Here is a 27,607-nt window from a genome sequence, read left to right on the forward strand (position 1 = left end):
CATGATGGGGAGACATTATCAGGTCCTCCAGCTTTCTTTGTTTTCATGCGCTGAAAGAGCCTGTTTACATTTTCTGCTGGATGTTGCTAGAGTTTAGTCCCAGGAGTTGGTGCATTTTTTCCCCAGGTGTTGTTCTGTTGATTTGTTTTTGTTTGTCTCAGTTTGATCTGGGGTTTCTCAGCAGCTGCGGTGTGCACCCGCTCCAAAACTGTTTAGAATGGTGGATGAGGTATTTTTGAAGACTGTTGTTTTGGTTTCTGACAACAATGCAGACATAAAGTAGGACGGTTAGCAGGCGAAGTTACATGTCACATAAAACACTGAAGATGTTTAACAGCAGGACTTTGCTGTAGCCGTCATATGGCATCTTAACTCTCATTCTTGAAAACAGACTGGTTAGAAGTATTGTCCTTTTACTTGTTCAATCTTCACTTTGCAGTTCTGCCAGATGAGGTTGCTCGGGGAGATGGCTCTCTACAGGCTAGTTTGCACTCCATGCTTTTGGATGGCAGCCTGCAAGAGGTGGTCAGCATCCTATCTAAAGCCTTGTATGGAGAGCCAGTGGTAAGATGAATATACATTGAATTACAATACATGGATACAAATGGTCAGATTACACCTGAACAAGGTGGTATTGTTTATGCTCTATACATGCTGGTCTTTTCCTCAGTTTGGAATGGACGTTTTAGCTTTCATTCACATCAATTTCCACCTTGATTGCTATAAACCGGATGTCGATTGTTTCCAGATTTACTTAAGCTGTCATAGCAGCAATATCCCATCAGACATAAACCCACCAAAAAGAAACTCATGTTGGTTCATCAGCTCACATTGCATTTAGAAAGTTTGAGTTAAATCCTGGGAGAGATTTTCTTTAAAATCATGTTTTATCAAAGCTGTAGTAGAGAAATGTATAGAGGCTCGTAGTACTTCACTGCCTATTTAATGGAAACTTTCAAGAAGAAAGGCAAACTTCAATTATAAATGAATGCAAACAAATCAACAACAAGTAAACCAGTAAAACATTGCATTACATCAAACCAAAGTTCAAATTCAGTTTAAAAACACAAATTTCAGTTTTGGCTTTTATCATGTGAGGTGTTTTGGTGCAAATGCGTTACATAATGGAGCGGTGAGAATGCCACTAAACAAAACCAATGCTTTGATTAGTTACAGCCTTTACTATCTTAATTCTTTCACAACCTCAAAGTCAGTTGGTCCAACTGAAGCTTTCACATCAACCTCTGAGGTTCACTTCTGTCTTGGACTTGGTTACTATAATGTCAGTTTTAAAAAATACTATTATGATAAAAAAATCACCCCCACCTGACAGTGTAAACCTTGTGCTTTTAGGCCATTTACTTTTATTTTTAAGGAGGCACCAATCCATCTTTTCCTGATTGATACCAATATCCAGTTTTTATTGGAAGTCTGACCTCTTGATTCAGATTCTTATTTATTTTCGGAGGACTATGACAGAGAAGGAAAGTTGCTGAAGTTGTTTTTGTAGAGATTGGGGTTTTGTATCCTACAAAAAAATTAAAGGAAAACAAATCATCCCCATTTAAGAAACAAAGCGCATTTCTTATTTTCCTGAATTTTATAAAAAATGTTTATTAATATCTATTATTTTACTTGATTATTTACTAAAGTATGACTATAATCAACATAGAATACTTTTGCTATTATGCTTTAACAATACAAATTTTCTTCCCCTGCTAGAATGGCATCGTTACAAAAGACCTGACCAGATTAAAAATGCTCTTCTCCGAAATTGAGGTAACTGCCTTTGCTTTTGGGTACTGAATGTGCAGTGTTAATTGAGTTAAAAATAATTATTGGATGGACATGAAAACTTATCGCAATGTTTCACAGCCATACTGAAACACTAGTTGAATTGTTTTGGTTATTGTCTGCTTACCTTTTTATTTGCTCTCCTGTCTGTTTTTGCCCTGTTTCATCCAGACAATAAAAAGGGAGATGGCCCCCGAATACACAGATGACCAGGATGAAGGTGAGCATATCTGTATTATAAGTTTATTTTGACCTTTTGGTTTATTATAACAGTTATTGTACATTTTCTTGGTACGCAAGATACCATTTGGTGTCTTTTTTTTATTTTTTATGCATTCATTCAGTTGTCATTTTGAGTCATGTCCTTACAGGTTATTGTCTTGTGAATTGTTCAGGCATTGTGCTCTGAGAGGTATTTCCACAGTTTATTATTTATTTAGGTTTTATGTTTACAGAAGTCCAAGATGGCTGGCAGTTCCGACCTCCTCCCAGAGGGGTCACTAGCAGTGAGGAGTACACCCTCTGTAAAAGGTAATAAAATATTATATCAGTTGATTTTAATTGTGAGCAATGAATAATTGCCATTGTGACCAAGGAGGTCTACTGTGGTTGCCACCAGGTCCGCTGGCAGGTTTGCCGTGGCCTGTGACAACAGTCTTATCCACCCCATCACACCCCCACCCTCCCTTTCTTAGAGTGCATTCAGCAGCTTAAAAAACAAAGTTATGTGGCCTTATTTGTCGGCTCATCATTACCATCTTTCGCTCATGCAGAACGCAGGTCTAAATAAACATGGCAGAGTATCCAAACCTTCCATTTATCATCTGCTAGCTTGAAAGACTCCCAAACTTCAGACCCCCGTATTCTTTGAAAACTTTGACATTTTTTATGACCTGGTTAATTCGTCTCTAAAACAGGCACTTTGTCTGCTAAAAACATCTTGATATTGCAAATTGGACTGAGCTGACCTATGAGTGTAGCTGAACTCTGATGAACAGCTACAGACTGCCGCTTGGGGCTTCATCGCACAATAGTAAATAGTTAATTTAACAAATCACAAAAGATAAACTCCCAACAATTATGGGTTGACTAAAAAATATCTGTCAGCATATTATTGTAGTCTCTGTTATTAATTATATTGACCTAGTCAGGTTTCTCGCCAGTGCATTTCAGCGTTACGGGCAGCTACGCTGAAAATTGTCACCGCTACGCTGAAATTTAGGCCGATACGCTCATTTTTTATAAGTGTAGCGGTCCTTTGACTGACATCTGGGCTCCCTCCATGTGGTTTTTATGTCGGCTATAGCGCATGCTCTGAGTCTGTTTCTGCTTCCTTTTACCTTGTGCGACCACCAACAGTAAAGCTTTCTAAAATCATGTCAGCTTTGAAGGGTGGGTACAAATGGGCCTGCAGAAGAAAATCCCCCCCCTGCTACGCTCAAAAAAATTTCTGGTGAGAACCCTGCTAGTTGCAGCTGCTCTAAAGTTGACCTCAGAAATGTAAGTCAAATGCCGTCCACAGCAGAGCCTCAACACTGGATCTGGCTCTTTCTGATCTTTTAAACGTGTGTAATAAGGAGGTTCATTTGCAGGATTCCTGCTATTCTATTCTATTCCTCACTATGGTAAGCATGGATGGATTTTACTTGCTTACACAGTCTTGGTTTGTTACTTAAATTAACATCCCCACAATAAGAAGAACAAAAAAGTGCTTCTTATTTTTCTTTAGACATCAAAGGAAAATGTGATCGCCATAGCTGTGTTATAGGTCAGTATTTGTACCCTAAATTTCATCTGAGGATTCATCCTTTATTTTTTTTTTCATGTCGAATTTGAAAATGCGACTGAGTGTACCAACCTTGCAATAAGTGATGTGAAGCAGTTGGCTAGATAATTGTTTTAATTTCTTTAGCATCGTCTGAATGAGCTGTTAAATTTTCCCATAGGTACTTGGAGCAAGGCCTGTGTCGGTATGGCGCCCAGTGTACGTCAGCCCACTCGCAAGAGGAGCTGATGGAGTGGCAGAAACGTTATGCCTCACGACTCATTCGCCTCAAACAGCAGCAGGAAAGCAAACACTTCACTGAGAACTACATGGAAACCCTAATAGAAAAGTGGATGAACTCCCTTTCCCCAGAGAAAGTGGTGAGTGGCTTTGTGATGCAGGCATGATAGGACAAAGGGTAGTGGCTGTAAACCTCAAAAGTGAAGCAAGTGAAGTTAATTTTTTTTTTCCAGTGGAACTTCTGATTTGATCTGTGTAAAGGAACATAAAACTTTTATTACTTAAATAAAACGGAATCTGAGACTGAGTATGCCTGCTGAGGTGTATCTGAAATGAAGTGTGTTAACCTAACAAATATTCATTGAAGCAATTTGGTCATCTTAATCTGCGGACTGTTGTAATAAAGTTGACATCTTTTTGCTCTGTTTATTTCCTTAATTTATGTAGTTCTCAGAAATGTTACTGAGGAGCAAAAATAAATCTGCAGTTTTTAGGCCAGAATTAGCTTTTGCACAAACAAAAGGCTTGATGGTTGATTGTCATCAGCATATTTACATGAAAGAGTTTGTCGGTTTTTATTAAATAAAGGGTATATTATGTTGGTTATCGGATATTAATTATTGTGTAAAGGAAAAATCACAAGAGTAGAATTGCTAAATTCCAATCAGTTAAATTCCGATTTCCAAATTAGTAAAGCTTCGACCTGCCGACAAGGATTTTAGACAATTTTGATTTCTCTTTACGAGCTTCTAACATTGTTTTTCTTAAGCCTTATTTTTACTGACTATCTACAGGTCCTTCTCAAAATATTAGCATATTGTGATAAAGTTCATTATTTTCCATAATATAATGATGAAAATTTAACATTCATATATTTTAGATTCATTGCACACTAACTGAAATATTTCAGGTCTTTTATTGTCTTAATACGGATGATTTTGGCATACAGCTCATGAAAACCCAAAATTCCTATCTCACAAAATTAGCATATTTCATCCGACCAATAAAAGAAAAGTGTTTTTAATACAAAAAACGTCAACCTTCAAATAATCATGTACAGTTATGCACTCAATACTTGGTTGGGAATCCTTTTGCAGAAATGACTGCTTTAATGCGGCGTGGCATGGAGGCAATCAGCCTGTGGCACTGCTGAGGTCTTATGGAGGCCCAGGATGCTTCGATAGCGGCCTTTAGCTCATCCAGAGTGTTGGGTCTTGAGTCTCTCAACGTTCTCTTCACAATATCCCACAGATTCTCTATGGGGTTCAGGTCAGGAGAGTTGGCAGGCCAATTGAGCACAGTGAAACCATGGTCAGTAAACCATTTACCAGTGGTTTTGGCACTGTGAGCAGGTGCCAGGTCGTGCTGAAAAATGAAATCTTCATCTCCATAAAGCTTTTCAGCAGATGGAAGCATGACGTGCTCCAAAATCTCCTGATAGCTAGCTGCATTTACCCTGCCCTTGATAAAACACAGTGGACCAACACCAGCAGCTGACACGGCACCCCAGACCATCACTGACTGTGGGTACTTGACACTGGACTTCTGGCATTTTGGCATTTCCTTCTCCCCAGTCTTCCTCCAGACTCTGGCACCTTGATTTCCGAATGACATGCAGAATTTGCTTTCATCCGAAAAAAGTACTTTGGACCACTGAGCAACAGTCCAGTGCTGCTTCTCTGTAGCCCAGGTCAGGCGCTTCTGCCGCTGTTTCTGGTTCAAAAGTGGCTTGACCTGGGGAATGCGGCACCTGTAGCCCATTTCCTGCACACGCCTGTGCACGGTGGCTCTGGATGTTTCTACTCCAGACTCAGTCCACTGCTTCCGCAGGTCCCCCAAGGTCTGGAATCGGCCCTTCTCCACAATCTTCCTCAGGGTCCGGTCACCTCTTCTCGTTGTGCAGCGTTTTCTGCCACACTTTTTCCTTCCCACAGACTTCCCACTGAGGTGCCTTGATACAGCACTCTGGGAACAGCCTATTCATTCAGAAATGTCTTTCTGTGTCTTACCCTCTTGCTTGAGGGTGTCAATAGTGGCCTTCTGGACAGCAGTCAGGTCGGCAGTCTTACCCATGATTGGGGTTTTGAGTGATGAACCAGGCTGGGAGTTTTAAAGGCCTCAGGAATCTTTTGCAGGTGTTTAGAGTTAACTCGTTGATTCAGATGATTAGGTTCATAGCTCGTTTAGAGACACTTTTAATGATATGCTAATTTTGTGAGATAGGAATTTTGGGTTTTCATGAGCTGTATGCCAAAATCATCCGTATTAAGACAATAAAAGACCTGAAATATTTCAGTTAGTGTGCAATGAATCTAAAATATATGAATGTTAAATTTTCATCTTGACATTATGGAAAATAATGAACTTTATCACAATATGCTAATATTTTGAGAAGGACCTGTATTTGTATTAGAACAGAAATGGAAGAGCAAGCAGAGGCAATGCTCTTCTATATCTGCTCCATGACATTTCAAACTGTCTTCGTCATAGTCAATTAGCATTTAGCTTGGTTACCATTGCAAAAGCATTTGTATATGGTAGAGATTATAGATCCTTCTTAGATTTCTAAAATACTGTCAGCATTGACAAATCCAGCAACCATTAGAGGTTCAAAACTGAAAATGATAAACCCCCTGCATGTCTTGACATGTCTTAGAAAAAAGTTTCCTTTTTGAATATATTCTTGCTCTATGCTTTCTCTGACTTCATTTTAAACCCCTTACCAATACTGAAAGTAGCCAACTTAATCCTCCTTTCCTCGGTAACAGCTTCCTCAATTAAGAGTGTAGTTTTCAGTTTGACGTGCTATAAATTGTTCGGTGCCTTCAGTATTTGGAAAAAGAACAGTCTCCAGCCTCCTGCTGCCATTCTGGGCAGGTCCAGTTGAAAATGGACCACAACCAACCAACAGACACTTTGTCAGTGCAATTTTAGACAAGGCCTCAAACACATAAAAAAAAAAAAACTTTTCAAGATTTAACTTCACTTCAATCAAGCATCATTGGAGAGTCGTAGTACAATATGAGTTGAATTTCTATTTTACTTTGAAAACCATTTACAGGTTTGTCTCTACTCTTCTCTCGACGGCACACATCTGATAGTCTGACAACACTCTCTTATCTGATTCTTAATTGTTGAGATTGTAACGCATGCATTCTCCAATTTCCATGAGATTGTAAACTGTGCTTTTGGTTTTATGTTTGTGTTTATGATTTAATAAAAATAATGTTTTCTGATCATCCGTTTCCTTTTGTTCTTCTAGTTAAGTGACAGATTAGAAGGAGTGACTGTTGAGACCAGCTCCAGCCTTTCTGTGACAGTCACCTCTAAAAAGTCCTCCCACTCCTGGATCTTTTCCTTACTGTGCAAGGTAAACTGAAGCATTCAGTGGTTTTTCAATCTGGATAAATGTCAGAACAGACAAATTTTCAGTTTATGACACTTTCTTTTAATTCTCTCTTCACGTTGTTTTGTTCTTTCTTTACTAGCCGGCTAGAAAGCTGTTCCGCATTGCCTTGCTCTACGATGCCCATCGACCACACTTCTTCGTCACAGGCGTTTCAGCTGGGGACCGCCTCCAGTCGGTTCCCAAAGGATGCCAAGAGTGGACGGCAGGAGAGGAGTCAGCGGGTTGGTATATTCATTCGTCATGATTAGGAATGTAATGCTACTAGAGCTTCAGTCCGATGAAGAGATGTAAACAAAGAGACGAGGTAACTCTGGACATCTTGGAAAGGGGACTCTGAAATTTTATATCATTTGTTGTCATCAGAATCACATTGAATGGTCAATCAAACAAAGATCATAAACCTATCAGGGTCTGACTCTGCATCACATAAAAATCTGCTTTCACGGATTGATCAAAGTTGAACAAAGTTCATCACAAATTACAAAGTCAAGCCACAAGGCCTTATCGAATCACCACTCTACCCCATTCTGAACCAAGCAGGTCATTTTCATGTCTGAAAGTACAGAGCAGCATTTCTGGACATGTGCAATGTGTAACCAACCGCACATCAGCTTCTGTTTTTAGCAGACGTGAATCACAAAAACAAAACAAGGTAGCTTATATATTTTTTGACACCAATAAGGTGCTACTGATGTGTGAAAAAGAACCAATGGCTGTCCAGCACCACAAGCCTTGTAGCTATTAAGACAGCATACTGTATTTTTGTGACACTCATATGGGATTGTTGTAAACCTGTTCTCATTTATAAATAGAACAGCGAGTGTATGACGGAGATGCTTGTTCTGTTAGGCTGCCATCATCTAAACATCAGCCATTCTGCCCAGCCATAGGTTAGAAGTTGTTCCCAATGTGTTCTCCTGAGAAACCCCTTTGTTACACCTAAAAAGAAATACCGCCCCTCCTTGCTATCAAGCTCAAATGTGCATTCATCCCAACTGGTACATTCATTGGTAAATGCATTGGTACATTCCAAAAGGAAAACTTAGCTCTTTTATCTCTTATTTAATATTATAATATAAAGCAGTTTTTTGTTTGTTTTTTTTACCTCACAAACTAATAGCCACCTTTACCTTTCATGACTCTGTCCAGGGATCAGATGATGTTTTTATGTTACAGCCCACAGAATTACTTGGACAATCCCACTTTTTCCCCACTTCCCCACTTTATTTGATAAGCTGGCTCTGCTTATCAGAACAGGACATAAAATCGCTCCACTTTATTTAGATTTCTGCCACTTTTCCACCAGTATGTTTTTCTTATTTCCTGTTCCAGATTGTACTTAATGTTTGATTCAGGATGCTGCATCTGTCTGTTGGCCTCCTTGTAAGGGAGGAATATACAAATACTGCATTAATCAGAACCATGCTGATGTCGATACAAAATATTTATATCCATTTTTTTTAAATCATTAAAATTGTGTCAGCCCACTTAAAGTCAATTGCCTTTGGAAAAAGTAGCATTTGATGCAATTAATGTTTTGATCTACACCTCTTGACCGACCAGTTTGTAAACCACTGCTCTAGATAAATGTCAGGCCTTCATGTCCCCCCAGTGAAGTCTTCTCTGGGTTTTGTAGACTAGTTTGAGCTTCAGATGTGCTTCTCCTGTTCCTTCTCACTCAAAGAAGCAGAAACTGCTCTTGCTGCTGAGTTGTTGCTTCTTCTCCATCACTCTCAGGAAGGGAGCTCTGTCCAGGGGGCTGTAGTTAAACAAATCCTCTTTCATGAGAGATTAGATTAATTGGAAGAAATCAAATCCCTGCTGTCTGTGGCATGTTAATATATTAATCAGTAATTGCGAATGCATTGAAAGGTTGTTGAAAATGCACTGATATTTAAAGTGATAGTCATTACAGTGTTCGATTTCCTAGTTGCAAGTAATCCTTAAAAATAAGTTTTTATCAAAATTCCCCCCAAAAAATGCAGAGATGCAAATCTTTGTCCTTATTGCAAGAACATAAAAGCTCTTAAAGACCTATTATGTCTGTTTGTGCAGTTTAGATTTCCTGACCTAAACGGACCCTTTAAGTTGTAAAACCTTCGTTGCACTTTGCCTGTTGCATAATGTCCGAAATTTGTGTTTGACCCATCTGAACATCTTTGTATTTTCAATGGACATTTAGATGAAAGGTGCCTTTTTTTTTTGTCTTTGTGAGCAAATGTGATGAACTGGTCATATTTAGTTTTCCATTAACATCTCCTACCTTTTATAGATGGCTAAAATTCACAACCTGTGTTCACTGTAATGACTGTTTTCAGCAGATGGCTTCCTTTGTTTGTGACCAATGGAGAATTGAAATTCACTTACATAAAATGTCTGTTTTGACAGTAGCAGCCGACAATGGCCTTCACCATTGCATCTACAAAGTTGCAGTGGGCTTCAGCACTGAGATCTTTGGTACCTTCAGACAGACCATTGTTTTTGACTTTGGCTCTGAGCCAGTGTTGATGCAGAGGATCATGGTGGATGCCGCCTCTATTCAAGGTATGATCAAAATAGTAGGATTAGCTAGAAATAGAAAAAGCACCAGCCTAATTTATGTTGTCTCACTTGTTTATGCTTTGCCGCTTCCTGGTTTTCAGACTTGGAACACCTAATGGTAGCCAGACAGCAGCTTTTGATGACCGCAAAGCGCTGGGACTCTGCCTGTAAAACCATTGTGGAATTCATACCCAATGAAACCATGGCCGACCTGGAGAGAAGCCTCCTTGCTCGCTACCAGATACCTCTATCAGCCGACCAGCTCTTCACCCAGTCGGTCATGGACAAAACTCTAACCAAAGACAACTACCAGGCCCGGCTGCATGACCTGCTCTATATAGAAGAGATCGCTCAGTATAAGGAAGTCAGCAAGTGAGTAGAAAAACGTTCAGCACTTCTTCTCTTTAAGGGTTCTGCTCCTGTGTGATTTTTTATTTTTTTGTTGTTCAAGAAATAGGTGGTAAATTTCTGACAGCTGAGAGTTTTATACAACACAAAAAACGTAACTTTTTAAACACATTACAACCTAAAACTTTGATGTATTTCATTTGGGTTCTTTATGATAGGTCAACATAGAGTAGCACATAATTGTGCAGTGGATGAAAAATTTTGTATAGGTTTCAATTTGATCCTACACATAAATAAAAATCTTTCTGTCCAGGTTGCATTTATATTCAGCCCCCTGATTTAACAGTTTGTAGAAACACCTTGGTAACTTTCTACTGGATCTGTGCTTCTACAGGTCCTTCTCAAAAAATGAGCATATTGTGATAAAGTTCATTATTTTCCATAATGTCATGATGAAAATTTAACATTCATATATTTTAGATTCATTGCACACTAACTGAAATATTTCAGGTCTTTTATTGTCTTAATACGGATGATTGTGGCATACAGCTCATGAAAACCCAAAATTCCTATCTCACAAAATTAGCATATTTCATCCGACCAATAAAAGAAAAGTGTTTTTAATACAAAAAAACGTCAACCTTCAAATAATCATGTACAGTTATGCACTCAATACTTGGTCGGGAATCCTTTTGCAGAAATGACTGCTTCAATGCGGCGTGGCATGGAGGCAATCAGTCTGTGGCACTGCTGAGGTCTTATGGAGGCCCAGGATGCTTCGATAGCTCATCCAGAGTGTTGGGTCTTGAGTCTCTCAACGTTCTCTTCACAATATCCCACAGATTCTCTATGGGGTTCAGGTCAGGAGAGTTGGCAGGCCAATTGAGCACAGTGATACCATGGTCAGTAAACCATTTACCAGTGGTTTTGGCACTGTGAGCAGGTGCCAGGTCTTGCTGAAAAATGAAATCTTCATCCCATAAAGCTTTTCAGCAGATGGAAGCATGAATTGCTCCAAAATCTCCTGATAGCTAGCTGCATTGACCCTGCCCTTGATAAAACACAGTGGACCAACACCAGCAGCTGACACGGCACCCCAGACCATCACTGACTGTGGTTACTTGACACTGGACTTTTGGCATTTTGGCATTTCCTTCTCCCCAGTCTTCCTCCAGACTCTGGCACCTTGATTTCTGAATGACATGCAGAATTTGCTTTCATCCGAAAAAAGTACTTTGGACCACTGAGCAACAGTCCAGTGCTGCTTCTCTGTAGCCCAGGACTGGGGAATGCGGCACCTGTAGCCCATTTCCTGCACACGCCTGTGCACGGTGGCTCTGGATGTTTCTACTCCAGACTCAGTCCACTGCTTCCGCAGGTCCCCCAAGGTCTGGAATCGGCCCTTCTCCACAATCTTCCTCAGGGTCCGGTCACCTCTTCTCGTTGTGGAGCGTTTTCTGCCACACTTTTTCCTTCCCACAGACTTCCCACTGAGGTGCCTTGATACAGCACTCTGGGAACAGCCTATTCGTTCAGAAATGTCTTTCTGTGTCTTACCCTCTTGCTTGAGGGTGTCAATAGTGGCCTTCTGGACAGCAGTCAGGTCGGCAGTCTTACCCATGATTGGGGTTTTGAGTGATGAACCAGGCTGGGAGTTTTAAAGGCCTCAGAAATCTTTTGCAGGTGTTTAGAGTTAACTCGTTGATTCAGATGATTAGGTTCATAGCTCGTTTAGAGACCCTTTTAATGATATGCTAATTTTGTGAGATAGGAATTTTGGGTTTTCATGAGCTGTATGCCAAAATCATCCGTATTAAGACAATAAAAGACCTGAAATATTTCAGTTAGTGTGCAATGAATCTAAAATATATGAATGTTACATTTTCATCATTACATTATAGAAAATAATGAACTTTATCACAATATGCTAATTTTTTGAGAAGGACCTGTAGATACTGAGATTTTTTCCCCGCATTTTTGAAATAGCTCGAACTCGGTCAGATTGGATAAGGAGTGTCTATGAAAATCTATTTCCAGTACTTGCCAAAACTTTATGACATTTGGGCCATTTTGACATGGGAATTAATTTTTGATCTGAACCACTGCTTTGTAGCCCTGGCTGTATGTTTAAGGTCATTGTGTTCTGCAGCTTCTAATAGGTTTTTTCTTGGTTGGCCAAGTCATTAGCTCCAACCATCTTCCTATTACCACTGACTAGTGTCCCTGTCGAAGATGAGCATCCCCAGAGCATGATGTTGCCTGCTCAGTTTTTTCCACTATGGGCATGGTGTGTCCAGGATGTTGGTTTTCCTCTACAAATAGCATTTTGCTTGTTGGCCAGAAACTTCAGTTTTCTCTTCCGACCAGAGCACCTTCTTGCACATGCTTTCTTGTAGAAAACTGCAGAGGGTTTTTCTGGATCTTTGCAACAATGGCCAGGTTTGTCGAGTGCACAACTAAAAGTTGCCCTAACAGAGTTGCAGAGACCCACCTGAGCTGTAGATCTCTGCTCATTAATGTTCAGCTTCCAGGACAGCTCTATTTATAGCGAGACTAAATTATACGCATATTTCTAAAAAACATATTTATTTTATTTTGCTTAGGAATAATATGTTATTTTGGGATGGTCGATCACACAAAATCCCAATAAAATGTTGTGGTTGCAATATGAATAAATTAAAAAAAGTCCAAAGGATATTAATACTTTTATAAGGTCACTCTATGCTTTTCTTTGGCAGTGATCTTGGCGCTTTGGATTTTAGAGACATTGTTAATCTTGATTCTGTTTAGCATGCATACACCACCATGGGTTTTGTGTCACATTGACTGGTTCAAGTACTAAGTGTGAAATGCTAAACCACCACAAGGTGTCAGACTTGACCTTCATAAATTTGCAATTCGACAAGCGATATCTTACAAAGCAGTTTGTTTAACATTGAATGGTTTAATGTGATTAGTGTTTATTTGATTGTTTTTTTATTTATAAAATCTTTTTTAACTTTCCTCAAAGTAACCAGTCCCCTCATTCAGGACAATAGGCACTGAAAATTGAGGATCTGAAAAGGGGCGTCTTTTCTGTTTGTTTAATATCCACCGTTTCAGTCGTGTATTTATGTGATCTTCATTTTCATTACTTTTCATGGCTGATCAACTTTCATGGAATTATTTTTTTTTCTCCAAAATGAGACTTCCTATAAATGACGCAGTCAGTAAGAGCTTTTTCAAACTTTAAATAAAGTAGATTTTTACATTTTTTTTAAGTGTTTGCGTCAGTCAGCTTTATGTGACTGATTCCTCTCTTCCCTTTCTAAAAGACTATAACCAGAGATGGGTGCTGAATTGTTTCAGGAAACGGGTCGGTTTCTTCGGTTGTGTTTTACCACTATACTTTGTGTAAATGCAAAATGCTTTATTTCTTCTGGTAAAGTCAATCATCCATCAGAGTTAATAAAATACATTTCTTCCTGTTTTTGTCATTTTTAATTCAGTCCTGAACTGAACTGGTGTTTCCTTTTTTCTTTCCAGAATACCATTTGAATTTCCCTCTGAAAATGTGTGTAAATAATGCTTTTGTTTCCCTCACATGGATCATCTTATATAAAATGATTTGGCCATTTACTGTCCTCAGGGTTTAGCTTGTAGTTAGCCTTTCATTGAAATGGACTTAAAAGTTTACTTTTGCATAACTAATGCTGATGTGTGTCCTCCAGGTTCAACATCAAGGCAAACCTTCAGCTGGTAACCAGCTTCATGCTAACTGGCATTTCTGTTGGAGCAAAGTATGCTCAGAACGGACAACTCTTTGCACGCTTCAAACTCACCGAAACACTTTCCGAGGTAAACAAAACTGACTGTAGTGAATAATTGTGTTCCCTTTCAACTTAAAAGTAACTGACTTTTTATATGTATCAGGTGAAAGCAACTGCTTGCCACCTGTCCTCAACTGTATTTTGTGCTTTTGTCAGGACACTCTAGCTGGGAGACTAGTAATGACCAAGGTGAATTCAGTTCTGCTGCTTCCGTTGGGGCGTGAAGGCTTCAGCGGTCAGGCTCCTTCTGGGGTCAAAGAGCGTGTCTATGAGGCTGTGATTGAGGAGAAGACCAAGGATTACATCTTCCTGAGGATTTGCAAAAATTGTTGTGAGGAGCTCCTGCTGCAGCCTGACAGAGAATTACAGGTATAGCTTAAACAGTGAAATAGTACTTCTGTTTTACTGGCATTACCTATTTATAAAGAGGGCATTAAACTGGTCCAATTTATTACAAGCTGATGTTTTGTACAACCAAATCTATTTGTATTGGAAAATATAGAATAGAAAAATATTTGCATTTCCAAACTTTACTCCTTGTTATAATGGGTTAACGTTGTGTCCATCCTTCCAATATTCAACCATTTATCTATCAATTTTCCATCAGTCTGTTTGTTCATCTTTCATCTTGCTGTCAATCCATCTATCATCTGTCAAACCCTCTGTTTGTCAAACCCAAGAAATGTATTGAAACTACTGGTTTAGTGCAAGAGTTTATACTTGATTTTTCGAAGAGAATTTTTGTTTTACTAAAGAAAATATTTATTTTTCATTTCCTCTCTTACATTTTTATTATTTTTTTTATTCTTCCCATTATTTTGCCATTTCTGTTTTTCTGTTACTTTTCTTTCTCACCATTTTCCAGCCTACTGTTTATTTAGGGAGAACAGTGCGTCATATTGTTAGAGGTTGAATTGTTTTAAACTGAAATTATTTGTGGCATATATTTGGATAATGATCATAAACAAGCTGTCTGTCTGTCTGTCTGTCTGTCTGTCTGTCTGTCTGTCTGTCTGTCTGTCTGTCTGTCTGTCTGTCTGTCTGTCTGTCTGTCTGTCTGTCTGTCTGTCTGTCTGTCTGTCTGTCTGTCTGTCAGGTGGAGCTCCAGTTTCAGCTCAACAGACAGCCACTGTGTGAGATGCACTACGCCCTGGATCGCATCAAAGACAATACCATCCTTTTCCCTGATGTTAGCCTCTTCCCCACCATCCCCTGGAGCCCAAACAGGTACGTATCAAGCATGTGTGAAGTCACAGATGCATGTGCATAAAGTCAGACTGAAATGAAGCTGGTTCACACAGTGTACATAAAATAATGGTTGCTATAAATCAGGGTTTTTGATTTTCCATTGTAAAACCAAGAGAAGGAAATTACAGACTTGGCATTTTAAACTGTTTTAAGAGTCTTATTTTAGTGATAGGAATGGTTAGCATTGGGAGATGGGATTTTTGAGTGTGTGACTGGCTGGGCTGGTCAAGCTGAAAATTGTCCGTTTCTGATCACTAAATGATTTCTAATCAAAAGCTTTTTTTCCTTGCATCCAAAATAATAATATCAATAATAATAACAATGCAAAGGTAAATTGTTTCTCTTATTTTCTCACTGTTTTCCTTTTTTTCTTTTCTATCATCATACTGGTAAATGATTGTCCAAAATTATACAAGAATAGTCACTGGAAGCATAAAAAAATCAATTACAGCATTTGAAAGGCCAACTAACTAAGCCCATAATAAGGTTTCTGCATGTTGGTGCTAATAACACATTTTCTAAGAACATTGTTCCTTTTTTCTAACCAAACGTTCCTATTAAGTATTTTTCTTATCTCTCTTACTCAGTTTGCTGTACATTCAATTGCTTCTCTAGAGTAACAAACCCTTCTCTTTACAAATTAAGCGTATGAAGTATTCCTTTGTATCGAAAAGCATAAAATCTAACAAATCTGTCAAGTTTCTATTTTTGTTGAGCCAAAAAGTGGGTTATTTCCACAGAGGTTTTGCAATCTATCTACCGTATTTTAAAGCATTCGTGTTGATACACACATAGCGGATTGTTTGGCTTGGCGATAAAATGCCAATGTTTTCAACCACCGAGTTGAACTGACAGACAGATGTTGGTTGTACTGAAAGGGCAACATCTGCCATTTATATTGTTATAAGAAGCAGGGGAAAACGGCTCGCACCCAATCATAAAAAGTGCTTATTATAAAGATTATTTAGGACTAGCACACTATTTAATTTTGACAAATACTTTCACTGAGAGGACATTACCTCAGTTTGAGAGATAAGTGTCTATCCGTCACCTTGCTTACTTACTGGCCAATTGGAAAAGCCTTTAGCTTCCATCTACAGTTTTTCTTCCTCTGATGTCGGACAGGTAAGCGAAAAGATGAACTGATCTTTATTCACAGGAGACAAAGTCAAATATAATCGCTCTGGGTGTTTCTTGGCAGCAGCCTTTTTATTTGGGACTGTAGAATAGGATTTATGTCACAGTTTGTATGTCACGTTTGCACACATCTGGATGCCCTGGCAGCCCATTTAACGTGAAATACATTTTGTAAACATTTAAAAATAAACCCTTGACACCTTCACAAACGTCTCTGAAGTATACTTTGCTATTTAAAGTTAAAAAAATATATCTCATCCTCTTTTTATGACACTGTATCATAGAATCTTTGGACAATTTGGATTTTTGCGCTAGATTATCTAACCAATCAGAATAGTAAACCAGAAGTTAAAGTTAGAAAATATAAAATGAATTGGTAAATGAATGTTTTGCCTAAAAATAACATATTTTTCACCTTTGTAACTTTAAGGATGTTTACGCCTTAGCAGTGCAGTTTTTTCCTTCCATCTATCCATTCACTCTTTTCTTTGTTCACCCATCCGTCCGTCGGTCTGCCTCACAATCTATTTGCCTGTCCCACTTTACAGCTTGGCCTTTCACCAGTTACATATTTAAAGTCTTCATAACAATCTACCAAAAACAGTGAATTATTTTAACTGTATTCTTTTTGAGCGACACAGAAGGGCCCGGCCTTAAATCTGATGGAGATTCTGTGGAGGGAGATAAGTTATTAGGGTGATGGGAAGGAGACCTTCTAACTTCAAAGATTTGGAGCTCATCATCAAATCAAAGCATTGGTGGAAAAATGCATGAAGCTTTTCAGCATTTATAAGAGGGCTTTGATTGCCGTAGTGCCAATAAAGATTTTCTAGTGATTATGTAGGTTTGTTTCAGATGCCATTTTTTAAATTAAATGCAAATAAAAACTTGTTTTTTCTTTTCAAAATCAATACTCCTACATTTCTTATTATCTTTTCAGAGATCATTTCCAATAGGAACCAAACGTCTTGGTTCAATTAAAATAACTTGACATCTAAATCTGCAAGGTGTATGAATAATTATGGCTTTAACTGTAGGTACCTTGGATTACCTAAGGATGTCGACTCAGAGTCCTGTTATTCATGCAGTGATTAAGGACTAATTTGTTTTTCACAAGATGAGTATTGATTGAACCCATAATAAGTAAAAGTTGTTTATGAAGATAAATTCAGCTTTTTTTCAACTCCAAGCATTATACCTTGATCTTATATAAACACACACACACACCCTCATTATGTCTCAGCTGGAGTTCAATCAATTGATGTCGGTGGATTCACAGCTTTAGGGGATGCTGCCTTTTATAATGAGGACACTAATGTGTAGAGGCAGAAACACACACTCTAGATCCACAGTGACTCAATCACTCACAAGTATGTCAGCAGTCACATGCACAGCTGTTTTGTACACATGAACATACACAGCTCTGTTTCTCCTTTAATTTACTGCTTCTCTTCAGTCTTTTCCTACCGCCACTCTTTTGTTTGATGTGAATGTAAATGCAGATTTATTGAGAGCCAATCAGTGTTTGAGTGTTGATGCATCATTTTGAAACTCATGTTATTCTCATACAAGTTAATCAGAGTATCGGGCGGCGCATCGTTTTCAACTAATATCTAACGTGTACATAGGTGCACAACGCAGAAACAGAACAATGTGATGATCTGTGGTTAAACAAAGTAAACGGTGTATTTGCCACGTCTACTAAACATGTACTACATGGTTCATTAATATATCTTGTCCATCAGCCTCATAAAAGTACAGAATTTACTTTGAAGTATGTGTATGTATAAATATCCAATCTTTATTGTTATTTTTATGGGTGTCCCAAAAAAGGGAATAACGTCTGTCTCATAGGTTGTTCTTTATTGTTAGGCATCGTTTGCATATCGAGCAACACTTATGTGCAACAGAAGGTTAAGATAACGTTCTATTTGTCTAAAAATGTCTCGATCCACCCGCTCTTTTCAGGCAGTGGGATGAGCAGCTGGACCCTCGTCTGAATGCCAAGCAGAAAGAGGCCGTCCTGGCCATCACCACACCCATCTCCATCTCTCTTCCCCCAATCCTCATCATTGGGCCCTATGGCACTGGCAAGACCTTCACCCTGGCGCAGGCTGTCAAACACATTCTTCGCCAGGAGAACAGCAGGTATGTGCATGTGTTATCCCATACATTTACTTGTATGGTTAGCTTTTGACCAGTGTTGGAATTTCACAGGAAACTGTGGATTTCTTTTTATGCAATATTATTAGCAAACAAATTTCACTGAAACACTGCTGAATCTGTCATTTAAAAAATGGAAAAAGTATCAAGACATGGTCAAGCATGGAGGTAACTCTGGAAGAACTGGAGACTTGCAGAGCTCGGTTGGGAGAATCTGTGGATACTACTGTTAATTGTGCACTCCATGAATCTGGCCTTTATTTTTATGCAAGAGTGGCAGAAGAAAAGCTATTGCTGAAAGCAATATACTAGAACAATAATGATAAAAAAACAAGTGAGGTTTGCGGTTTGCCCTGAGCCATCTAAGGAAAGCAGCCAGCATGTGGATGAAGGTGCTTGCTATGAAACACGGTGGTGGCAGCATCATGCCGAGATGTTTTTTTTTTCTCCTTTTTTGAGTAGAGCTATTAACAGCAATCCTGGAAGAAAAACCTTTTGGAGACTGCACAATACTTGAGGCTGGCGTAGGTTCACTTTCCAGCAATAGACTACAATTGAATGTGTTAAAAAGACCCAGTCAACTTTCAGGCTTAAGTAACAATCTCTGGCAACTTTGAGAGTCTTTGTTCACAGACATTCTCTATTCAGTCTCAGTGAGCATGAGCTGTTGGTGGGTATGTCTCATACCTAAACGGCTTGCAGTAGTTATAGCGGGGAAATGTAGTTGTACAAAGTATTGACTGGTTAAAAAAAAAAAAAAAACAACAACATATCAAATACTGTATAATACTACTAAATTATTAGAATGTTGTTAGAAAGTTTTTCAATCCAGCTGGCTTTACAATAGGTTCAGACGTTGTTCTGTAGTAGCATCAGGGACTTGGCACATAAATGTGTCCAATGCTAAGGGAGGTCAGTTAAGAAATGAGATGTGGCCACAGCGTCGTTCAGATAGCTATATGTAGATATTTCCTCGGGGTTCTGTTTGTGCTGTGTGATTAGCTTTATTTTGCATTGTTGGATGTTCTGTCACTTGGAAGAAAAGCACACTAGTCGTTTGGATGAATTTGTGTCATTTGTGCTCGCTGCACATGGTTAGTTTGATTACAGTTTACTTGCTGGCCCCGAATGGAAGTCGATGTGCAGTGTGAGGCAGTCAGTCAAGCTATGTCGCTTCTACAGGCCCCACAGTGATGTACAACAATATAACGTGGCACAAGTCCCTCCACTGGCATTTTTCTTCATTATCAAGCTGCCGCACTGTGTGCAGCTACCCACAGGAAATTGTAGAGTTTCTCGAGTTGGAAAGAAACCAATTTAGCACCATTGGGTAAATGGTTTCCCAGTCTTTATGAAAAATGAATACAATATCTCGGGCGCCCACCCCAACAGAGGCTAACATTTAGTTTTTAATAAGAGAGCAGGATGTGTGTGTAAGGTTAAAGGACAAAATGGCCTTAAGAAGTGTCGTAATATAATATTAATTACTGGGTTCACTCTGAAAACATTGAAATTCAGTTCTGTGGTGAATTATGGATGCTTTAAAAGCAAAGACAAGAGAATGCGACTCCCTTTGGTATAGGTGAGGTCTACCCTCTCATCGTATGGTGTGTAAAATGCCCTCCTGGGGTGTACCTAATATGTCACTGTGTTCAGTGCAAGCCGTGTCTTAAAGAACCGTCACTAGAACATTTCATCGTTCTCTAATGATGCATTTGTAAAGGACAGTATTGGGTGTCTTTTGGTGCTTTTATTGCAGTCTCTTTGAAACTTAGTTGAATTTTGAAAATGTCTGCTGGAAGGTGATACGGTGGCAACGAATAAAACCACTAGTGTCTTGTCTTTTACTTACATATGAAGAAGTGATGCCTTCCTTGGAAAAATGCTTTTTAAATTTTAGTCTCAGTCAGTGCTTTAAGCACATAGAAATATGTTCATAAAATCTCAAACTCTGTCTTACATGTGCTTGTTTCTTTGGGCGAAAGCATTTACTGACTCGGACCTAAAATATGTTAAAGTTCAGTGCTGGAAAATAGATTTTTTTTTAGGACAACCAGAATGCATCGATTCACAAACTATGCAGACCAGAAGCTCCAATATCTAATTTGATGAAAGCAATACTGATTTTGAAATTGGAAAGTACATTTTCAAAGCTGTCCTGAAGGACAGTGGCATGTTTTATTCACTTTCCTGAGGGGAACAGGTCTTGATCATCTGCTGAGATTTCCATATTCATTTACTGTATAGACTTACAAGTGGCGTTGCGATATTTATTGTGATAAGAATAAAAAGAATCAATTACAGTCTTCTTTAGCTATAGACTGTATGGGTGTTACTGCAGTTGAAGCTCACAAACAAAAACAGCCTTTACAGAAAAAATCTAAAAATTACAGAAAAAAACAAGGAACAACTTACGGATTATTAATAAGCCCGACACCAGTAACATTAAGTAGTGCAATTTTATATCTACACAGCACACTACTGCATTTTAGCATACGTTTAAAGACGTTGACGTTCATTGCTGCGCTTGAATAGTAAAATTACAGTCTCAACTCTTGGTTTACTTTTTGAGCTTTGTAAACATGTAGAATTTATTCCGGGCACGATAAATCAAAATTGCTCCCACGAGAAAGGGAAAATGATAACGGTAAATGGTGCGATAACTGCCCCTCCCTGGTGTAAAGCCATGTTTCTGGAATAACAGGCTGTTTTTAGATGCAATACCTCTAATTTTTCTTCCATTTGCAGTGCAGTTTTTCCGAGCAATGAAGTTATGACTGTCAAACGTTTTCCGGTCTTTACCTATATGCTGATTTTGAAGATCAAAAGTGGTAGAATAATGCTTTGTAGTGCCCAGTTTAATCATGAACTTTTTTTAATCTTAAAACAAGAAAACTTGATGTTTTTCATTTAAGTTTGATTAATTTTAAGTTTTGTGACCGTACTGTTGCAGCACTAATTGAGATTTTTTGATTGATTTTTCACACATATTCCTTTTCATGGTTTTTAATGGTTATGTCTAGTAGCAAATACCACACACTATACTAAAATGTAGGTTATTGTTGCTGTTTGTCTTTTATATCTACAGGGTCCTGATCTGCACTCATTCCAACAGTGCCGCTGACCTTTACATTAAAGACTATCTTCATCCATATGTCGAAGCAGGCAACGAGCACGCCAGACCTCTCAGGTACTGCAACATACTTACACCTCACATTACTCCTTACCTTTTTTATCAGCATGCAATAATGCTATTTATTTTGGCCATATTTAGTGTGTTGGATGGTTCTGACAATTTGTCATCATGTCTCTCTTTTAAGTCAATGTTTTTGTAGTTTTTCTGAAAGGAAACATATATTTTAAAATCCTCCATTCGCCACAGCAGCATACGGCAAACTTGGAAGCTTGTTTTATGCTTTTAACTTTTTGATCATTAATTGATCTCCAAGTCTTTGTGGTTTGAAGGCCTCCTTGCATTCACTGTAATTTTGAACTCCCTCCACAGATTTTGTTGGTTTCAAGTCGGAACTCTGGCTGAGCGACTCCAAAACCTTAATATTGGTTCCAGTCAGTAATATGTTGCTTATATTGAAGTAATACTTTAAATCTAAATCTGTCAAAGGTATGAAATATTATGGCCTTAACTGTAGACAAACATTGACCAAAATTTTCAGGTTGATTTCCAAGCTCAGGTTTTTTGTAAAACTTGGACCTGCTCAAACCATTTTTGGCTAGTTCCTGTTTCTCCTTAAGAACTAAAATATAAGAACATTTAAGGGCAGCATTTATAAATACTTTCCTGTTGTTAACAGAGGCAACACCACACCATGTGCATGAGACAGCAGTCAAAGGGAAACACTAATGGTTTAAAACAAAGACAAAATGAATATGGAGTTGACAGTTTAACCGGTTTTTGTCCATTTATATCACCCTAGCGTTGCTAAGACTGGATCTCCCTAAACATGGAGCAACCAGCCACAAGCTAATTTGCAGAACCAGTCACTGGCTGCAATTTTCTCTTTTTCTCTTAAAAATGATATAAAACACTCCTAAGATATTAATAAAAAAAGGTATGAATTAAATAAAAAACAAAGTTAAAAGAAAAAGATCTCTCATTTACATTATTATTTGTTTTATTATTTTGTAACAAAAGATTCAAGAAAACAAATTCTTTTCTATTAAGCCAGAGCCGGATCAAGGACATCATGAAACACACTCAAAAAACAAACTAGACTAAACTAAATTAGCAGATAATGCATTCCAGAGCTTTACTCCTTGTTTGAAGCAAAGGAGGTTGTACAAAATAGTAATTAAACATTACCACTCTGTTATAGTTCTATAATGTTCCAACAAGTTCGCCAAGAGGTGGTTCTCCACAAACATTCAAACACAACTTTAAATATTAAAAAAGATGGAACAACTTTGCTGCACTGCCCCTCAGCCTTCCTGTTACCTGCTGAAAGTTTCTCTCACTCTGTCGAAGCCTGAATGAAATGCTGACAAGTGTTGACATGTTGTAGAAAACATAGATCTCTGTCCTCTGAATGCATTTTAAACACCTAACAGATACTGGAGATTGCCAAGTCTTCCTTTCCCATTAACAACTTCCACTCTGAGGAGTGTTGTCGTCAACATGACAACAACATGACAATGTGGCATTGACCGACTGGAAAAAGATCAGACTTTTGGATATCTGACCTCTCATTCATTCCGATTATGTAGAAACTAAATAAAATTGTTGTAAGCTTTAAATAATAACTCTAAAAGGAGCATATTTATTTATTTATTTTTCTTTATGGGTGGGAAAACTGAGTCTCTGCTTCTTAACTATTTCCATTTAATGTAACTTCCACTATTCCACGTATTACCACTGTGGCCTCAGTGTGCGACTTTAAGAGCCAGAGTACTTCAGTCCAGTTTTTCTGAAATATAGTTATTGAAAAGCACGCAGTCAGACTGATACAACAGTATAACATTAGATTAGATACCCGAGTTGTTTTCATCCCTTAGTTAGGACAAGCAGGTATTTGCTGACCTTGGGGATGTAAACACAAGTTTTCTCTCCTGCTTTTTGAACCACCTTAAAGCAACACTAACACCATTTCTTACCCTTCATTAGTGACTAGCAAAAACATTTCAGCAACCCAAGAGGTTCTTTAGAGAAGCCATGTCTGTCTAGACCTTCTCAGGCCTGTTTTTGTCATTGCATACAGCACATACACTGATTTATACAGTTTCAAGTTTAAATGCTTCTTAAATCAACAGTTTTAGGTCTAAATATCCCTAAATGAAAACAAAGGTTTTGTGTGACTATATCTGTAAACTGCGTTACACAGGTGCAACATAAAAAAAAAAATATAAAGAAAGTTAAGCTTTTTTATACTTTTTCTCTTGAGTTTTCTTATACAGAACAAATTTTGCAGTTTTCTTGTAGTTCTCATCTCTCTTTTGTTCCAGCTCGTTGTCCTCATCTTTCTGCCTTCTTTCTGTCTTTCCAGGGTATATTTCAGGAACCGCTGGGTAAAGACCGTCCACCCGGTGGTCCAGCAGTACTGTCTCATCTCCAGCACACAGGTCACTTTCCAAATGCCCACAAGGGAGGACATCCTCAGGCACCGTGTTGTCGTGGTCACCCTCAGCACCTCCCAGTACCTCTGCCAGCTGGATTTGGAGCCTGGTAAGTCCAGAATACACTTTTGATAATCTCAGAAAGAAAAAGTTGTGTTTGTTTAATTTGAAATTCTGTCAGCATTCAAGAAGATTTTAAATCATCTAAATTTTATTAAGGTCAATTAGGGGAACTGAAAGCATCCAGCTGTGGGTTTTAAGATGTTTTAAAGTTTTGATCCTGTGAGCTAAATGTAAACTAGTAGATTTACCTTTTATTAAAGCCCCTATTTGCAAACACATCCTTATGCATTAGTCCTCTATTATTGGTTATTATACTCACTCTTCCAGTCAGCATTGGCAGGGAACCACCATTAAGATTGGGGTGGAATTAATTTAAGTTGTGCCAAAGTGATGGAAAACAAACCAATTTGTCGGTACAGGCTAATAACCGGCACTAATGTGTCATTGGAGGGGGCTTGGTCTGTTGCTTGGGTACACCATCTGCTTGGTTCGAACGTATTGCACATCATTAGCCCTCCTCCCCATGTTGCATCTCTCCTGCTCTGCTGGTGTTTGATGGTGATGACAATCGACAGGAAACAAGACAGGAGAGGGACAGCGAACAGTCTTCTAAGTATCAATAACTTATCTCCTAATACCAACAGAATTTTTTCTTTCCTTCAATTGTTTTCGTGGCTTAGACAAAGCATTTGGGCATGCAGAATCTGCATGCATGGCACTTAAAAAATAACAATCGACCATATATTACATCAAAGCAATATTCTACACATCAACAATTGAGATATTGCAAAAAATGATTGCATTGACAATTGCTTTTCAAATTGTAATGCAGCTCTAATTTTAAGTCACTGTTTTGAGAACATATTCTGTCTGGATTTCTATGTTCATAAACTAAGAAAAAAATTATAATCAATAAACACCAGCATTCTATTTATGAAAACTAATAGAATGCTGTTCAACATGAGTTTTCTCATGTTGAACAGCTAATTTGGAGATTTAACCTAACATAAATGTTTTGAAATGTTAGTTCACAGACAGGTTGTCTGATATGCCTAGAACAATTTGCGTTGTTTAATGCAAATGTAATGCTCGACCTCTCTTTTTTGTTGCAGAAAGTCCGGGGCGATTATTGTTTCATTGACATCTGTTTGTACTTTTTAGAAGCTGCATTTTAACCTTTTCACTTTAAAAGAAAGCATAAGCTAGCTTGAAGTTGTATTTACACCATAGTAAACTAATAGTCATTCAACCACTAATATTAAAGTTATACAACATATAAAGCTTGATGGCAGATAAAAAGTTGTGCCAAATTTACTGCAATGAAGCTTCTCTATTTTAGCTTCCGGCAAATTTAAGAAAACAGTCAGTTTTGCATCATTGATCCAGTTACAATCTGGGTTCTGTTCAGTACAAAGTTTGGTATTTTATGTATGTTTTTAAATCCCAATTTCCTGCATGTATAATTTAATACAGTTTAAAAAAAAGAAGCATGTTTCCTGAAGCTGCTACCAGAATCCTCAGTTCTTTATTTTCACAACAGACTTTAATGGTGTCCCACATGATTTCACCAAGATTTGACTTACTGTGAAGTGATCAAGATTTAATTCCAAAAATGTATCTTCATGTGCGTACTCCACTCTGCAGCAGTGTTTCTTTCCTATTGGAGCACTTGTTTTTCAAAATGGAGAACTACCCAGTTTTTCCTTTTAAATTATTTAAGTTCTGTCTGTAACCGTCTTTTGAACGTGTTATGCAATTTGCAAGTTTTTTTTTTTTTTTGCCAATGGAGCATAATTTGCATCCAACAAATAGTTAATGTGTATACAAACCAGCATTCATAAATTCATAGGGTTCATTATCTACATATCATGGATGGTTAAATCAGCTTGTTCAATTACCTCAAAACAAGCAGAACACAGTTGTTCAAAACTTTAGTTTTAATGGCTCAGCATTAAAACTGTTGGCATTAAAATTGTGATTGGCACCATTTGTCAGTTTATTCCAAAGAATCTTTAATTTGTTGTAGCTCATTAACAAATATCTTTGTAAGATGTTAACTTCCAGCTCTAATTGAGGTAAGAATCAATTGAATGTGCGGATAGCTTATAGCTCTCACAACTATCAGGATGTGGAAAAGGTTGTCGACAGTATCATCGACACAAAGACTTGTCGTCAGTTTATTTTATTGAGACTTTATTCCTTTTTTAATTTCAAGATGAACATTTTCTGTTAGATTGTACTAAATATCCAGCTATAAAAAGTCCTTCTAAGTCCTGTGTTTATAACCTCTGAGGTTAATTCTCAAGTTTTTTACTCTTCTTCTCTGTCTTGAGTTTCGTTGTTAAAGAACAATGCTAGATTTCCCTCCCACAGAGAACACTGGTGTGTTAGCTTTGCTGCTGTAAATATTTATTTAAATTAGTATTTGATTGTCATATCAGATTACAATGCATAGGCTTAAAAAATGCTTGCCCATCAGGTGGGCAAAACTTCAGCTTCAAAGTATTGGCAAAATTAATCTCTAGGATTGTTTTATTTGACAATGAGTGAAAAAACAAGGTTGGAACATGACAATCTGCTAAATCATTACTACTGTAAATGCCCAAGTCAACAAAGCGTAAGAAGTACTTGTTGCAGTTTGTTTAAGCTAGCTACAACGAACATCATCTCTAGTTACCCACCAAGATGTAGTATGCATGTAGCTTCTGAAAACCTTCACCTGGTGGCATTGGAAGATAAGATACACGTCACTGAACCGGAGCTCTGTGAGAGACCTTGCTACTTTCATGAATGAAAATCCAATAGCTATGGCAGAATATGGATCACGAGTTGCCAAGATTGTTGGTTTGTCCTATTTGTCCTGGTTTGTCGTTTTTCTTCCTTGCATAGGTGATCAAAGCAGTCGTGGCTTGATACAGGAGAAAAAAAACCTACACAATTTTCCTGCTGTCATACCCACTGTCCGCTATAGGCCACAACAATAGTTTTTACCTGCCAGGATAACGAGCCTGTCACTGACAGATAACCTTTTTACAGTTGCTTTCAGCTTGTGACTTCATCTAAGTAAGTGTTGCCCAGTAGTATGAGCCCTGTGAATACATCTGTTTTCTTTAAGCGTAACAACCTGTTTGAGACTCTTATTTTGGAGTACGAAAGGAAGTAGTTCTTGAGTTGTTTTCCTGATGTATTGATGAACCACTTTGGAATCATTTGTCTGTATAAATTGACTTAGATGCAGACAAGTAAATATTGCTGCAAAATATTTGTTGGTTTTTGAAATATTTTCTTTTGAAACATTTTAATCTGAAATATATCCACTATATGCCTACCATTATGATAGAGATCATGTGGGCCTTTAGTATGCAAATTAATGAAATCTGGCACAACTGGGCATATGTCCGACCGCTAGAGGTACCTCAAGATTATCCCTGATATGTGTAGAGTATGCATCTTCCTGTATTGACAGAATAAATACACCACCGTTTGCTCATTAAGACTGGACAATGTTTGAGGTGAATTTGC

At 38.1% G+C, this 27,607-nt stretch overlaps 1 protein-coding gene across 3 annotated transcripts in view; it reads left to right on the forward strand.

Moving 5' to 3' along the window:
* helz (helicase with zinc finger) overlaps positions 1-27,607 on the forward strand; it is a 67,303-nt gene that overhangs the window by 10,800 nt on the left and 28,896 nt on the right. For 2 of the 3 annotated variants that reach the window (XM_047365329.1, XM_047365330.1), the window contains 15 exons: positions 440-564; positions 1,723-1,779; positions 1,966-2,014; positions 2,250-2,325; positions 3,741-3,939; positions 7,062-7,169; positions 7,288-7,429; positions 9,597-9,752; positions 9,851-10,121; positions 13,808-13,934; positions 14,063-14,275; positions 15,003-15,133; positions 18,260-18,439; positions 21,543-21,644; positions 23,953-24,131. In XM_047365329.1, the coding sequence (XP_047221285.1) occupies positions 440-564; positions 1,723-1,779; positions 1,966-2,014; positions 2,250-2,325; positions 3,741-3,939; positions 7,062-7,169; positions 7,288-7,429; positions 9,597-9,752; positions 9,851-10,121; positions 13,808-13,934; positions 14,063-14,275; positions 15,003-15,133; positions 18,260-18,439; positions 21,543-21,644; positions 23,953-24,131 (2,115 nt within the window). The remainder of the gene's footprint in view (positions 1-439; positions 565-1,722; positions 1,780-1,965; positions 2,015-2,249; positions 2,326-3,740; positions 3,940-7,061; positions 7,170-7,287; positions 7,430-9,596; positions 9,753-9,850; positions 10,122-13,807; positions 13,935-14,062; positions 14,276-15,002; positions 15,134-18,259; positions 18,440-21,542; positions 21,645-23,952; positions 24,132-27,607) is intronic. The other variant, XM_047365331.1, reaches the window with a different exon arrangement.

The sequence above is a fragment of the Girardinichthys multiradiatus genome, chromosome 5 (assembly GCF_021462225.1).
Source record: "Girardinichthys multiradiatus isolate DD_20200921_A chromosome 5, DD_fGirMul_XY1, whole genome shotgun sequence".
Lineage (NCBI taxonomy): Eukaryota > Metazoa > Chordata > Actinopteri > Cyprinodontiformes > Goodeidae > Girardinichthys > Girardinichthys multiradiatus.